This window comes from Callorhinus ursinus, unplaced genomic scaffold (assembly GCF_003265705.2).
Source record: "Callorhinus ursinus isolate GAN/ISIS: 27379988/994484 unplaced genomic scaffold, GSC_fseal_2.0 scaffold6, whole genome shotgun sequence".
In the NCBI taxonomy this organism is placed as follows: Eukaryota; Metazoa; Chordata; class Mammalia; order Carnivora; family Otariidae; genus Callorhinus; species Callorhinus ursinus.
In genome coordinates, this window is record NW_027397068.1 from 31,422,083 (window position 1) to 31,437,751 (window position 15,669).

Here is a 15,669-nt window from a genome sequence, read left to right on the forward strand (position 1 = left end):
GGGATGCCTGCCTTTGCAAGCTGGGGCTATGTCTGGGAATTTCTCTCACCTCTTTGTATTTGCATGACCTTTGGCTTGAATTAGACTCCCTTTCCCTGTGGCTGCTGACCAGCCAGGCTGTGGGATTTGCTTATCATACCTTTCCAGAAATTACACATACCCTTCTAAAAACATGGTTCTGGGTTGCTTTGGTGTTCCAGTGCTCTCAATTAAAAAAAAAATGGTAGACATAGGAATAGCACATTGCTAACTTACTTGCCAGAACAACATATCCATACACACAGACACAAGCACCAAGAACAATTGCATTCTTATCAATGCAGAAGCTAAACAATTATAATGCTTTCAACTCGATTTTAGATGCACACAGTTACATTAGCAAATTACAGTGGCAAAAATGCATAAATATGTAAAAAATATGAATGCTTGAGTATATCAATATTTTTAAAAAATTGCATGCCAACCGTTCCTTCTTGTTAAAACTTTGTGTTGTATATGGCTGAAATGCATTTACAGGTAACGTGTCCCCTGTACCTCGTGGTCCCGCTGCTTGGCTGCCGTGGCTCTGTTCATGTCTTCAGCATCCCTGATGTGGTCAAGAGCCTGGTCCAGTGATTCCTGGAGGTCTGACAACTTAGCACTGTAGTCATCCAGCTGCTCCAGAACGACAGGGAATAGAGAGCGAGTATCATTGGACAGCCGCTGCCAACTCTCAGCCTGGTTCAACACTGGGGAGAAATGGACACAGAACCTCAGTCTGGGCTTCTCCTGCCTCCTCTCATTCCATCTCAGTCTGGGCTTCTGCCTCCTCTCATTCCATCTGGCATTTAGCAAAGACACAAACTTGTCAGGCCCTGCCTTCCTTAGCAATAGAGACTGAAGCTGTTGTTCATAAAAATAGCCACATGCTTTATGTTTGAAGAAAGAAAAACTATGTTGTAGGGTTTGAGAGTCCCTGGATGACAGTTAGCCAAAAAAAAAGAGTTTGAATAGGTTTTCCATCGAGATTATGTTTTTTGTGGAAACCATGTCATTATATTATGTTTATTATTTTTTTGTGGAAGCCATGTCATTATATTATGTTTATTATTACCCAGATTATTAATAATTTTACCAGACAAAGGGGTTTGGATATACTATAGTTTTACTATTAAAAAAATAACCAAAATTATCTTATCTGTTGCCGACATTTTCTGTATTCTCTTCAGGCAATTGCTTTTAGGTAGCTTCTTCAGATCAAACCTAAACCATTATTTTGGGTGGTATGAAGATTCAATGGCAAGGATATATTCTTAAATTCTGTATATGTCTTAATTCTCTGATCAAAGTAACATGCATTGACTACGTGCCTTAATTCTCTTTTTCTTCAGGGACTATCAGTCTGACTTTTCAAGGTTTTGTATTTTCTTTCATCACTGTGAGCAGAAGATACACGTTCATGACTGAGTAAAGAAAGTGGTTAAACATGCATTGACCAGGTGGAAGGTGGCTAAGTGGGAGATGTGATTGGTTTCATTTCCCCAGGGCAGACTCATTACATTCTAAAACAGGCAAGAAGTGTGAAAGCATTTGTCTGTGACATCAGAGCTCCAGGCTTCCCGAGCCCTGGCTTCATCCTGACCCAGATATGGGGCCTGAGATTCTTCTTGAGTTCTTACTGTTTCTAAGACTTTATACATTTGTTATGGTAACATGCCTTTAGGTGAAGAATGTTCCTCTTCTGGAATAGTCACAATAATTTTTAGAAGTTGATAGTAATGATGGTAGGGAAATAATGCAGAGCAGGTGTTCTTAACCCTTTTTGTGCCATGGGCCTCTTTGCAATCTAGTGAAGCCTTCAGGCCCCTTCTTATCATGTATTTTAAAATGTATAAAATAAAATACATAGACTTCAAAAGAAGACCAAAATATTAAAAAACTAAGTGGTGATATAACAATACATGTGCTTTTTTATTAAGTCTGAAATAACAAGATCTAGAGGTGGGACAAATAACTACATAATTTTGAATTACTGATGAACTGAATGTTGTGAGATCAGAGTGCAGCTAAAATCCAATACCCAAATCTGTGGCTTCTTATGTTGATTGTGTAGATTAAAATGGACAAAAATTCTTTGCAGCTCTTCCCATCAGGAGTAGAGTCTATTTCCTCACACCATTAATCTGGGCCAGTGTGGGTCAGTAGGATAGATTTGACACAGCTGAGTTCCATTCTTGCCTTCCTGGAAGGCTGCTGCCATGTGAATGAGCCTGGGTGAGACTCCTTGAGGGTCACACCCCACAAGGGGGAAAGGCCCAGCAATCCTCGCCAAGGTCCCAGACACCTGAAGGAGCCCAGCTCCTGCTACATGGAGCAGAGATGAGCTGTCCAGGTTGAGTTGAGCCCAAATTGCCAATGAAATCATGATCAAATACATGGTTATTTTAAATGAAAACGTTTGGGGTGCCTGGGTGGCTCAGTCGTTAAGCGTCTGCCTTCGGCTCAGGTCATGATCCCAGGGTCCTGGGATCGAGCCCTGCATTGGGCTCCTTGCTCAGCGGGAAGTCTGCTTCTCCCTCTCCCACTCCCTCTGCTTGTGTTCCCTCTCTCGCTCTCTCTCTGTCAAATAAATAAAATCTTAAAAACAGAAAAATGAATGAATACGTTTGGAGTGAATTGTTAGATAGTCATTGATAACTGAGTCGTAGGTTCGCTAATACTACTGTGGTTTCTTGCCTACATTCATCATTAAAGGAAATGTTCAATTTGCACTGGAGGTTAAAAGTTCATTAAAAGTCATTCCCAGACCTCAGAACATGAATGTTGCTGGGCTTGTAGCTTTACTGCCTTCTTGATACGTGATTTCTTTTATTGTAGTTCTGAAAAGTGGTTCCCCTTAGTTTTTCTTCTCCTGTTTTATACATTTTCACCAACTGTAAAGTCCCTATATCTTCTCCTCAGGAGTTTAAGGTCTATAGATTCTATGTGGAATCTCAGCTGTTTTTCCCAAAAGCTCAAGGTTGGGCCTGGATCTAAAAATCTTGATCATACAGGTAAGTTGTCCTGACTGAGTCCCTGAGGCCATGTATTAAATTCTAAACAGCTGCAACTAGGGGCACCTGGGTGGCCCAGTTGGTTAAGTGTCTGCGTTCGGCTCAGGTCATGATCCCCGGGCCCTGGGATCTAGCCCTGTGTTGGGCTTCTTGCTCGTTCGGGAGTCTGCTTCTCCTTCTCCCTCTGCCCCTCCCCTCAACTCATGTGTGCTTGCACGCGCGTGCGCGCTCTCTCTCTCAAATAAATAAATAAAATCTTTTTAAAAAAATCTGCAAATATTGGGCATTGCTTGCTTTGACCAAATGTTCCCCTGTGGCTCAGTATCCTCTCTTGGACCCACAAAGGAAGCCGACACGTGCTGCGTCCTAGGAGTTGAAAACACCTACGTTCATGGGCTTCGTCTGCTTCTTCATCCACTAGCTCCCTTTGTGTGAGAAATGGTTGACGGCGTCTGATCTCCTCAAGCATCTTCTGGGCCAACACCAGCTTCTCAGAGATTTCCTCAGAGGTAAGTTCCTGCTCTTCTCCATAATAGAGCATCTTGTTGTTGATCTCTGAAAGGAAGGACACAGTGAGAGAAGAAAGCAGGGTGAGGTGTCTGGGCATTTCACAGTGATGCCACTAAATATATGGAGAGTGAGGGCAAAGGGCAGGGCTGATCCTAAAATGGAAAGAGGGTTTCACTCAAAGACAGTGTACTGATGTTCACACTGCAAATACCGGTGTCAGCACTGGAATTCACCATATATTCCAAGGAGAAGTAAAACTTGAGGAAATAACTCTGTTTCCCATTCATTTGGTGTCTTCAGAATGGGATTAATACAAAGCCTGTCCTAACTTCAGCTGTGTCTGGTTTCCATAGCAATTCCCGAAACATTAACATCGAAGGCCCACAAATCTGGGGTCTTTGATCAACCTTTTATATAAAATACATAACTTGGAGAAAATCCTCTGACGTATCTCCTGTCATATGTAGGATGTGTCAGAGGTATTAATTATATTTTAGCCAAGGATCTGACCAAAGCTCTAAACCAAAATGAGAGTATGTTAATAGTTGTTCAAGTGGATCTTTCATATTATTCTACAGACCAGATATAAAAATAGAGGTTTGTTATATTGTGATGTGAGTTTTTGTTCATTAATACATATATATATATTTATATATTTTGTATACACACACACACACACACACACATACTTTGCAATTGCTATCTGCCTTCTGTAGTATGACTGTCAAGATTGGGCCATTTTGATTCTGAGTCATTTTCACCCCACTTCTGGAGAATTTTAGAACCAAAGGGATTGCTGATGCTCAGAGGGATTAGACGCATTGTCTAAATACCAGCAGAGCTGAGTTGTTCTCTGACTTTCTCTTCCTACTAAATATGATCAGATGAAAGTTATGTAATTGCCACCTTGTCCTCTGACAGCTCTGGGAAGAAGCATTTTATCTTCCTGGCATAAATGAAATTGTGTGTCTGTGGTTTACTATGATCTATGCGGTTGGCCAGACAAGATGGGTAAACAAACACTGGTGTCACATAAATCATACCAGATAAAGGCTTGTATTTTATATGGATAATAGCCTGAAGGTCACTAGGAGTTATTTTACAGATGGTTGGGAAAAAGGAAAGACACACTCTTGGTACTGTGTAGCATCCCTGAATTCTGAAGGAAAGGAGATGAACGGGGTAAGAGGTTTTTAACACTGTAAATATTACTGAGGAAGTTATGGGGAAACCAAGATATGCTAGAAACAAAACTATGAAGGGATTAAACATTCACTTTTCAAGTGAAATCTATAATCTTAACTCTGGAAATAAACAAAACATAGAGTCCCTGCACCCGCCTTAGATCTATCCCTTGCAGCGCTGACTTCTCTGGCATTTTGATCCAAATATTACATTTTCAATTCTGGCCTGTTTTATTTTAGCCATGTCTGGTGTAGATTAGAAAAAGGAAATGTAGACAATAACATTTTTGCCTTAGTCTTTGGAGACTATTCATACATTATTTTTAAAAGGTAAACTGATGGAAATTATTGTTTCCCATTTACATTTTTTTTTGTATGTCTTTCACCTTTTCCTATGCTTAAAGGGTCAAAGAGAGGGCTTAGATTCCTTCCAAATGAAACACATTAGAATAAAAAATTTGTAACAGCAAAGGTGAATTATTTTCTCTGAATGGCTTACTAGGATGCTGGCTTTATTTGCTGCCTAGAGGGGCATTTATTTCTTAATTAGATGAGGTCAGCTCATCTAGGTTCAATCTTACTTTTTGAAAAAAAAATAGTAACTCTAAAATGAAAAAAAAATTTTATTGGTAGATGCAAAAGCATGAAACAGTGAGAACGGGGTTGGGGGGGTGTTTGAAATGAATGCTATTTATTTTTATTGTGTATTATAGCCACCAAAGGAAATATAGCAAATGTCTCATCTTGGCTCCATTCATCCCTCTGCCCAGAATATGTTCCCTATACCTCAGGATAAAGATGCGACTTTCCCACTGTGGGCTCCTTTGCTGCCATTGTGCCCTGAGATGCACTTGGTGTTGTCACCCAGCTCTTCCTATATAGGATTAAAGCTATGGAAACACACAAATATTGTATCTTCGCAGACTGTAAGCCAAGGAAATTCTCTTTATTTTAGAACAAGTGAAAGTGCCTGTTTTCTGTTGGTAAATGGGAGGCTGGCTTTCAGTGGGCTATTAAGGTAGTCTTCAAAATACAGCCAACACTTATCAGAAGTTAGAACACAAATAAGTACTCCTCTAAGAGGGAAGGTAAAATCTGCCACAGTGCTTTAGGGCAAGGAAATCTCACACGACCCCTCCAGGCTTTTCTTCTGGCCTGGGGACCAGAGCATGTTGCTTGCCTGGTCTTGGGGAAATGGCATCATAGAGAGAGCTTAGGACAATTTGGACTAGTGGACAGTTTCCTGCCACTCTAAAGGCAGTGTTTTTGCTGCAAATAGTCCAGAAAAACATGACTCCTACTCAACTTTTTCATTTTAGAGACACCATAGCATTCCATTTCTTCTGCTGGAAGGGTATTCTGGAATTCCACTTCCTTGAAGTGCCTGGAAAGGGAATGATTCTATACATTTATTCTTGACAACCAATGGATAGTAAGTAGGGGTGAATGCTCAGAAATCCTAGATGGACAAACTGGAAGACCTTATATGTAATACATATAAAATATCATAAATGCATATATAGTACCTTATATATAACACTATAACAACAGTTTCTGGCACATAGTGAACACTAACAGTAGCCATATTTTTGTTGTTGTTAACAACACGAATGAGTCCTTGACATTAAGCTGCATGAGAAGAGAATATATTTACCTTGAATTTTATCCCTCATCTCATGAGCTTGCTCCACAAGCTGAGTTGCGTGGTTAATGGTATCCATGCTTTCCTTCTCGGTCAGCTTGCCCCTTCTTGAGAATTGACTTTCCTATAAATAATCCATATAAACAGCAGCTTAAATTTATGAGAAGGGAATGTTCTATCTGTGCATGTAGTGGTGGGTGGGCCTAATATGTTCCATAAACATAAATTTCCTTGGCATGTGAAAGTTCTATAACATATAAAATGGTCCCAGAAATCATGCGTGAAGGCTGGTGTCGCAGCATGCTATAAAATCAGCTGTGTTCCCATGCCATCAGTCACAGTTCAGTCCAAACCAACTGCCTTTCATATGGAATTTACTCTTCGGTTTACTGTATCTCACGGTTCCAGACTAGGAAATTACCCGTGTCTGCTGACCACTCTGACATTGTGCTGACGGAAGAGCTTAGAGTTTCACAGGGGAAATTGTTGAGAAAGTAGGCAGACCTTGAAATGCTCCTTGCGTCCAGTAGCTCCTGGGTGGTCCAACCAGCGCTGACACTGAATTACCACAGAGATTTAAAGGATTATGCTGACTGGGCTCAATGCTGTTTTCAGTGCTGCATTCCAAATTCCCATCAACACTGATGGCACTTGGGTACAAATAACTACTCAAGCAGATTTGGCTCGGAGTGAATGAGACTCTTCTCTGAGAAGCGGACTCCCTTCTCTCCACAGGGGAGCTTCTGTTTCCGAGCTCCCATGTAGTATTTGTCAAGATGAAATCCCGACTCAAATGCAGGTTCTGGAAGCACGTGTGGGTGTGTATGTGGACCTGCATATTTCTGCGTGTGTAAGGACAGAAGCTCACCTAAGAAATGGTTCAAGGCCAGGACACTGGCCTGTAGGCATGGCGGTGGGGATGTGTACTGTGTACTTCCTTTTAGCACTAGAAAGATTGGCTCATGGGCTATATGTAAGCAGAGAAGGAGTTCTTCTGTCTGACACTTGGTAGATGCCTGTTCGCCTTATCTGGTGCTTTTCTGGCTCGGTTCTCTAACAAAGTGCTGCCCCATCTGAGTGGACTGCAGGGTGGTCTGCCCCCCAGCGTGCGCGTGGACTCACTGCACAGTTTCACCAGGACAGGGGAGTGGCTGTGTCAAACGTCTCTCCTCTCCTCCAGTGTTCCAGCCAGACGATTATGCCATGGTTTTACCTGGAAAAGCTCTTATGCTTTCCAGGCATAACCCACAGAAGTGGCCCTTAGTCAAGGAAGACAATGCAAAAATGGTATCATAGCAAACACGTGCCCTAGAGGTTTTTTTTTTTTTATTAAGCAAGTCCCAAATCTCTTCCATATAAAGCTCCCTGTGCAGCAGTAATGCGACCATCAGACGCTTCCCGGAAACAGTGGGCTGTCTGAATGGACACCTGCGTTCTGAGTCATGGGTGTTCCTTCCTCCAATGCCGGTCTTCCTCTTGCCTTGTTCTCATGCTTTCCAGAGACACGAAATCTGTGCCCATTTTAAAATTATATGATGCAGAAAATAAGATGACTCTTATTCTGACATCACCCCTCCCTGCTTCTAAAAATTATGAACACAAACATTTAAAACATCTAGAAATTTTCAACAAGTTGATTTTTGATCCAGTTTTAAATTATATTTGCAAAGCACAACACTTATTATTATTATTTTTCTTACTTTGGCTTAATCCTTCAAAGAAAAAGGCCTATTGTAATTATTGTCGTTTAACGTTATCTCTTTTTAGGAAACTTTGAATTGAAGCAATGAAAGGCAAGGCAAGGCTGGAATACGTCTAAGAAGACTTCTTTCTGACAAACACCAGAGGGCGCTTAGATATACACGTTATGTTTGACAAAAGAATCAGTGGTAAAGAGCACACACAGCCTATCACTTTAAAATTGCAAACTTACTGGCTCTAATAGATGTGATACCTTATTTGAAAGTTTTATTTATTTTTTCTGTAACTTTGCTCCTGGGGGAAAAATAACGGTATAGGCCTCTGGTAAAACCGGGGCACCTTGCTTTAAGAAGAGCTGAAATTAAAAAATCAACTCACAGCTATAAACCGATTGATGGTTTACATTACAAATAGATGAATCATTTACTCCCCTCAACAGCAAATTCACCTTGTACATATTTGACATAAAAAGTGGCAAGAACTTTTCGGTAATACAGGGCATGAAGAGTAGTGTATCTAGATTACTGATTTAAAAAAAAAAAAATCAACCAGACTAAATGAGGATGATAATCAGTGTCTAGGGTGATCATATACATTATTGCTTAAGCTGTGACACTTTCGAAAGTGAAGGGGGAAACTTTTAGGAATCACTCTGGGAGACAAGCGTAAATAAGAACAGTACTGGACGAAACACTGCTAGAATACTGGTGTGCCATTTTCAGAATGTGTATCGGGATACCTACTGTGGGTTTCCCTATCTCCTGAACATGGATGGCTTCTAAAAGCTTTTCCAGACTGGATCTCTCCTCTGAGCTACCGACTCAAATCTTTCTCTAACTACCCTCTGGGCATCCACAGAGAAATATCCAGAGTAACCCGTTCTGTAACTTTATTTTTTGATATTTATTTATTTATTTATTTATTTATTTAAATGTAATCTCTACCCCCAACGTAGGGCTTGAACTCACCACCCTGAGATCAAGAATTGCAGGCTCTACCGACTAAGCCAGCCAGGCGCCCCCATTCTGTAATTTTAGAATAGGCATTTCTCCAAGCCAGAGCTTTCCTCCTTATTAATCCTCATGTCAATTGGTCACCCAATTGTTCTTATTCTGCCTGCCATTCTGGCCTCTCTTCCTGTTCCATACGACCAGTCTTGATTGATACCTGATCACTGCAAATTCTTTTCATATGAAGGCAAGGTAGCAATCAACCACACTTGTCTAGATTACTGAGGCAATTTTCCAGACTACTGGTGTCCATACCTTCAGAGTCTTCACTCACCAATCCATCATCCCTACTGTAGAGGAATGTTTTCAAAATTTCAAATCTGATCAGTTCATTGTTCTCTGTAAATACTTCAATGTTCTCCAGAGTCCACAGGATGAAGTCCACATGTTCCTGAGTGCGGTGGTCAAGGTTCCTCATGATCTGGCCTCTGAGAATTTCTTCAGCCGTATCCCCTGTTCCTTGCTTTGCAGATAATCTTTACTAGGTCAAAGGTTTTCTAGTTCTAAGAACACACTATGAATATCTCTTTGTTCTTGTGGTATTTTCTCTTGCTTGGAAGTACTTGATAAACTAGTCATTTTTGAATACATGGGTCAATACTCAACTTCTCTGAGAAGCGTTCCCTCATGTACCCCTAGTGAAAAAGTTCATTATTTCTTCCTTAGAGTTCTCTCTTTAGTTTGTACCATGCCTCTCTTATTGAATGCTATGTTATAATTATTTTGTTTTATGTATCTGTTTTCCCTGCTAGACTGTGAACTGCTTGAGAGCTGGGTTTATGCTATATTATTATTTCATTTCAGTATCCCTAGCAGCTAGCACAATCACTTATACACCAGGTTGTAAGTCATGCTTTCAGAATTGAAACATATTCTTATTTTTTACCCTACCTTTCTGTCAGGATCAGAGATGAGGCTCAGGTGATTTTGATGTATACAGGTGAGCTACTTTTCTTCCAGTCCTAAACATCTCTTTGATGCATTGATAAGCAGGGAGCTTTTGTTGTGGCTGAAGGAGTGGGGTGGAGACAGAGGAAATGGAGGAGATGGAGAAGTGGAGGGGATGGTGCAGCACCTCCTGAACCAGCCCTTAGAGACTGGGCTCTGTGACTTGGGGCTCCGCACTGCAACTTCAAGGTCCAGTTGGCAAGGGGCAGCCCTGAGATCGAGAGAGGGCCACCACCTCCACTTTTGCTTGTAGCCTAGTACCACTCTGACTTTGAGCATGGTGGCTTGGGATTGTGGGAAAGTGGAATCTTGACATTGTCTTTGGCCTTTTCTTACAGACATGATCAGCAGTGGTGGAGGTGAGGTCATTTTGAGCGGTGGCTATTTGTGAATACAAACGCATGGACATCCTTTAGGGGGTTCCCAGAAGTAAGCGGGCTGTAGAATTTTCCAAAAAGGGGCTAGGAGACTTGGTTATAAAGATTGGGACAAAAACTGGTCACTTTAGGTTAATGTGAACTGTGAGATTTGGGTCTCATGAGATTTGTGTGACAATTTGCAAGCAGGTATTTTCAAGTTCAAGAGGCAACATTACTGTGATTTAAAAAAAAAAAAAATCACTGTGGGAACCTGCAGTGAAATCCTTCACTCTATTTAAAGGCAAATATTAGTTACTTACGTGGTAGAAGACTTTCGAAGGTAACCCTTTTCTTAAATCTTTCTAAGAATCAATTACAGACTTTTCTAGATAAAAGGATTGAAGGATGCTTGAGAAGTCATTAAGACCAGCTCTGGGCATTTGTTTCAAAATCTTTTAGCAGGTTCTTACACCATCTGGACGGCTGTCATAGTTAGAAGGACCTTATTTTCAATAAGAGTCAGTGGAAACAGCTGAAAGTTTCAAGAGCTTTATCATCAACCTCCTGCTTTGGTGGTCTGTTCTTGGTCCCCAGGAGCCTTTTCTATTGTGATGTCACTTTTAAGCTCAGGCTATTTTCTCCCTATGAAAGTCTGCATTTAAGTTACACTGGAAATGGAAAAACGGTACAACAAAAGGATCAGTAACTCTGTGTCTGAGCAGTGAGAGGAACTAATCTTGGGGAAAATATTTTCTCAAGAATTGAGACATTTTGGGCAAATTCCAACCACGATACCGAAATGAAAAAACAATGAGTTTTTCACAGAGATTTCTTTCCTGGTATTTCCTTTGAAACTTAAGAGATCTCACTGCTTTCTACATATGCTTGTGGTTGGATTAATATGCACGACCACATGGGAATGGAGGACACAATTTTCATACATATTTCAAAGTAGTTGAATCTTCCAAAGATGCAGTTAGAATAATTCATGTTTTTAGAAGCAAAATCTCTTAAAAGTTTAAGAGGTACAAGGTCAAAAGAGATTATCAGAGTTTTTTAACCTTTATTTTTGTAAAAAATAAGAACCGTTTTGGAAAAGAACTTCAATAGTTTATAATGTTAAACACCAGCGTCTGAAAGTAGAAGTTCCAGAGTACTCTGGTCAGTACTGGTAGAACATAATCAGGGGGAAAAATGTGTCAAACATTTTAATACATAAAATATGGCACCTTGTGACTCAGTTATATTTTTCTTTATTAGTACAGATGATGGATATTTTTTCCGTTAGGCTCCTGGGGAGTGTATTTAATAGTCTTTCACGTTGACTCTGCTCCTGTTTTCATGTTTTTCTTGTTAATTTGTGAGAGCTATTACAAGCCATATTTTCCTCAATATTTTTCTTAGTCTAGTCGATTTTTTCATTTATTTAGTTGTTTTACTGGGTATTTGAAATTTTATCTTGTCAAATCTATTACCTCTTTTTATTATAATTCTTCATGCTATATTTAAGAGTACTGTTATTTCCTTTCAAGGTTTAATGATTATTTAGTTCTGCTTTCTTATGGATTTGAGATTTAAGCTCAAGTCTTAATCTGTCCAGAATTTATTTTAGTATATGGTATAAAGTGAAATTTGAAAGTGATATTTTTTTTTCCTGTCAACCTGCAAAATTTTTTTCTCAGCATGGTTCTTCTTTCTTTTTATTATTTAAGGCAACCTTTAGCAAACATTTAAATTTTATATTCTATATAATAAAGTTTATTTCTGGGCTCTCTACAGCTCTTAGTCATAAAATGTTATGGCAAACAGCTGACCAACTATCCTAACTGAAACCTATATCAACCATATTAACCAGCAGCAGATACCAGGAAATTTCTCCATAAACATAGTTTTCCAGGGAAAGCAATCAAAACGGGAAAAGACTGTAGAGACCAAGTATATTAACTTTCTCCACAGATCTTCCCTTGATTTATTTTAAGGCACATGGGTGACTGCATTTTTCCTGCACTGTGTTAAGCCTCAATCGTTTGTGACCAGCCAGGCTCACCGTAGCTAAATCCTTTCTCTGAAGGCAGTCCCAGAAACTGAATACATACCTTTTCAGCTAATTCTTCCATGTCAGACAGAAAGCTTTTCATTGTGTTCTCAGCATTGTTGATTTGTATCTTTCTTAGGACGTACTGGTTTTCTCTTTCTGACAATTTTGTCTGTGGAAAAAAAAGTTTTGAAAATAATCAGTAGATGTGCAGAACAGGTTTTTAAAAACTATACATAAAGGGGGGGGATGGAGCAAGATGGCAGAGGAGTAGGAGACCTGGATTTCGTCTGGTCCCAGGAATTCAGCTGGGTAGGGATCAAACCATTCTGAACACCTACGAACTCAACAGGAGATTGAAGAAAAGAATAGCAGCAACTCTCTGAACAGAAAAGCGACCACTTTCGGGAAGGTAGGACGTGCAGAGAAGTGAATCCAAGGTGATATTCGGGAGGATAGACGGCGGGGGAGGGGGCCTCCATCCGCTGCTTCTGGCAAGTGATAGAACCGCGGAGCACAAAATTGGAACTTTTAGAAGTCGGCTCCACCGAGGGACGTTGCTCCAGTGGCTAAGCCGGGGGTGGAACCCTCACTGGGACAGCGTGGTCTCAGGACCCTCGGGGTCACAGAAAGACCGGGGGTGCCTGAGTGAGGCAGAGCTCCCAGGTATCAGAGTGGGGAAGCCGGCTGCAGAGACGGAGCCGAGGAGTGGGCTATCAGCTCGGGGTTGCCATAAACCGTGATCCGCGGCACAGTTGGGCCACTGCTCCTCCAGCAGGGACCCAAAAAGCGGCAGATCCAGGAAGACTCCCCTTCCTCCCCCAGGAGGAGTGGCACGGGTGTGCACTGCAGGGATCTGCTGGGTTTGGAGACTCCACATGGGGTCGGGTGCCTGAGATAGAAATGCTCGGTCACAGGCCGGGTGAGCACGGAGTGCGGCCGGAGACTGGGGAGACAGGAATGACTGAGTGCTTTTCTCTGGTGGCACACTGAGGAGTGGGGCCCCGAGTTCTAGGCTCCTTGGGGAGGAGATTGGGAGGCCGCCATTTTCACTCTTGTCCTCCAAAGCTGTATGGAAAGCTTGCAGGGAACAAAAGCTCCTGAGAGCAAACCCCAGCAGATTACTGAGCCTGGCCCTGGCAAGGGCGGGGCAATTCCACCTCCAGCAAAGACATTTGGGAACCACGGCAACAGGCCCCTCCCCCAGAAGATCAGCAAGAACAGCCAGCCAAGACGAAGTTTACCGATCAAGGAGAAAGGCAGAACTCCAGCGCTAGGGGAATACTGCACATAGAATTCATGGCTTTTTTACCATGATTTTTTAGTCTTTCAAAGTTAATTTTTTCATAACTGTCTTTTTTTTTTTGAATTTTTCTTTTTCCCTTTTCAACCAACATCTTATCAATCCCTTTCTTAAAAAACATTTTTTTTTCATTTTTAGAGTCATATTCTATCCCTTCATAGTAATTACCCTTATTTTTGGCATATATATGTAAGTTGTTCTGTCTTTAAAATTTTGAGATACAGTTTCTTCTAACAGATCAAAATATACCCTAAATCTCTAGTGTATGGCTTTGTTCTAGTCTCCTGCCTGATCACATTCTCTCCCTTTTTTTTTCTTTTTTCTTTTAAATCCTCTTCTTTCTTTTTTCAAACAACTTCTTATCTTATCAATTCCTTTTATAAAATTTTTTATAATTTTCATCTTTACAGTCATATTCCATCCCTTCATTGTATTAACCCTTATTTTTGTATCTATATAAGTTTTTCTTTCTTTAAAATTTTGGGAGGCACTTTATTCTAACAGACCAAAATATGCCCAAAATCTAGTGTGTGGCACTGATCTATGCACCAGCCTGATCATATTTGATCATATTCTGTTTTTTTTTTTGTTTTGTTCTGTTTTTGTTTGTTTTTATCTTTTTCTTTTTTTTTCTTTTCTTTTTCTTTTTTCTTTCCCCCCGGTTTCAGGTCTTTTCTGATTTGTTTAGAGTATATTTTCTGGGGACGTTGTTCCCTGTTAGCATTTGTTCTCTCATTCATCTATTTTCCTCTGGACAAAATGACAAGATGGAAAAAAATCACCTCAACAAAAAGAACAAGAGACAGTACTGACCGCCAGGGACCTACTGAATATGGACATTAGTATGATGTCAGAACTAGAGTTCAGAATGATGATTTTAAAGATACTAGCTGGGCTTGAAAAAAGCATGGAAGTTATTAGAGAAACCCTTTCTGGAGAAATAAAAGAACTAAAATCTAACCAAGTCAAAATAAAAAAGGCTATTAATGAGGTGCAATAAAAAATGGGGGCACTAACTGCTAGGATAAATGAGGCAGAAGGGAGAATCAGCAATATAGAAGACCAAATGATGGAAAATAAAGAAGGTGAGAAAAAGAGAGATAAACAACTACTGGATCACGAGGGCAGAATTCGAGAGATAAGCAATACCATAAGACGAAACAACATTAGAATAATTGGGATCCCAGAAGAAGAAGAAAGAGAGAGGGGGGCAGAAGGTATTTTGGAGCAAATTATAGCAGAGAACTTCCCTAATGTGGGGAAGGAAACAGGCATCAAAATCCAGGAGGCACAGAGAACCCCTCTCAAAATCAATAAAAAATAGGTCAATACCCCAACATCTACTAGTGAAACTTACGAGTCTCAGAGACAAAGAGAAAATCCTGAAAGCAGCTCGGGAGAAGAGATCTGTAACCTACAATGGTAGAGACATTAGATTAGCAACAGACCTATCCACAGAGACCTGGCAGGCCAGAAAGGACTGGCATGATATATTCAGAGCACTAAATGAAAAATATGCATCCAAGACTACTCTATCCAGCTAGGCTGTCATTGAAAATAGAAGGAGAGATAAAAAGCTTCCAGGACAAACAAAAACTAAAGGAATTTGCAAACATGAAACCAGCCCTACAAGAAATATTGAAAGGGGTCCTCTAAGCAAAGAGAGAGACTAAAAGCAACATAGACCAGAAAGGAACACAGACAATATACAGTCACAGTCACCTTACAGGTAATACAGTGGCACTAAATTCATATCTTTCAATAGTTAACCCTGAATGTAAATGGACTAAATGCCCCAATCAAAAGACACAGGCTATCAGATTGGATAAAAAAAACAAGACCCATTGATATACTGTCTGCAAGAGACTCATTTTAGACCCAAAGACACCCCCAGATTGAAAGTGAGGGGGTGGAAAACCATTTGCCATGCTAATGGACACCAAAA

At 40.5% G+C, this 15,669-nt stretch overlaps 1 protein-coding gene across 1 annotated transcript in view; it reads right to left on the reverse strand.

Moving 5' to 3' along the window:
- LAMA4 (laminin subunit alpha 4) overlaps nt 1–15,669 on the reverse strand; it is a 147,553-nt gene that overhangs the window by 60,588 nt on the left and 71,296 nt on the right. The window contains exons 8-11 of the mRNA XM_025864441.2: nt 12,483–12,593; nt 6,381–6,492; nt 3,420–3,587; nt 535–728 (exon numbers count right to left, since the gene is read on the reverse strand). Coding sequence (XP_025720226.1) covers nt 535–728; nt 3,420–3,587; nt 6,381–6,492; nt 12,483–12,593 — 585 coding nt within the window. The remainder of the gene's footprint in view (nt 1–534; nt 729–3,419; nt 3,588–6,380; nt 6,493–12,482; nt 12,594–15,669) is intronic.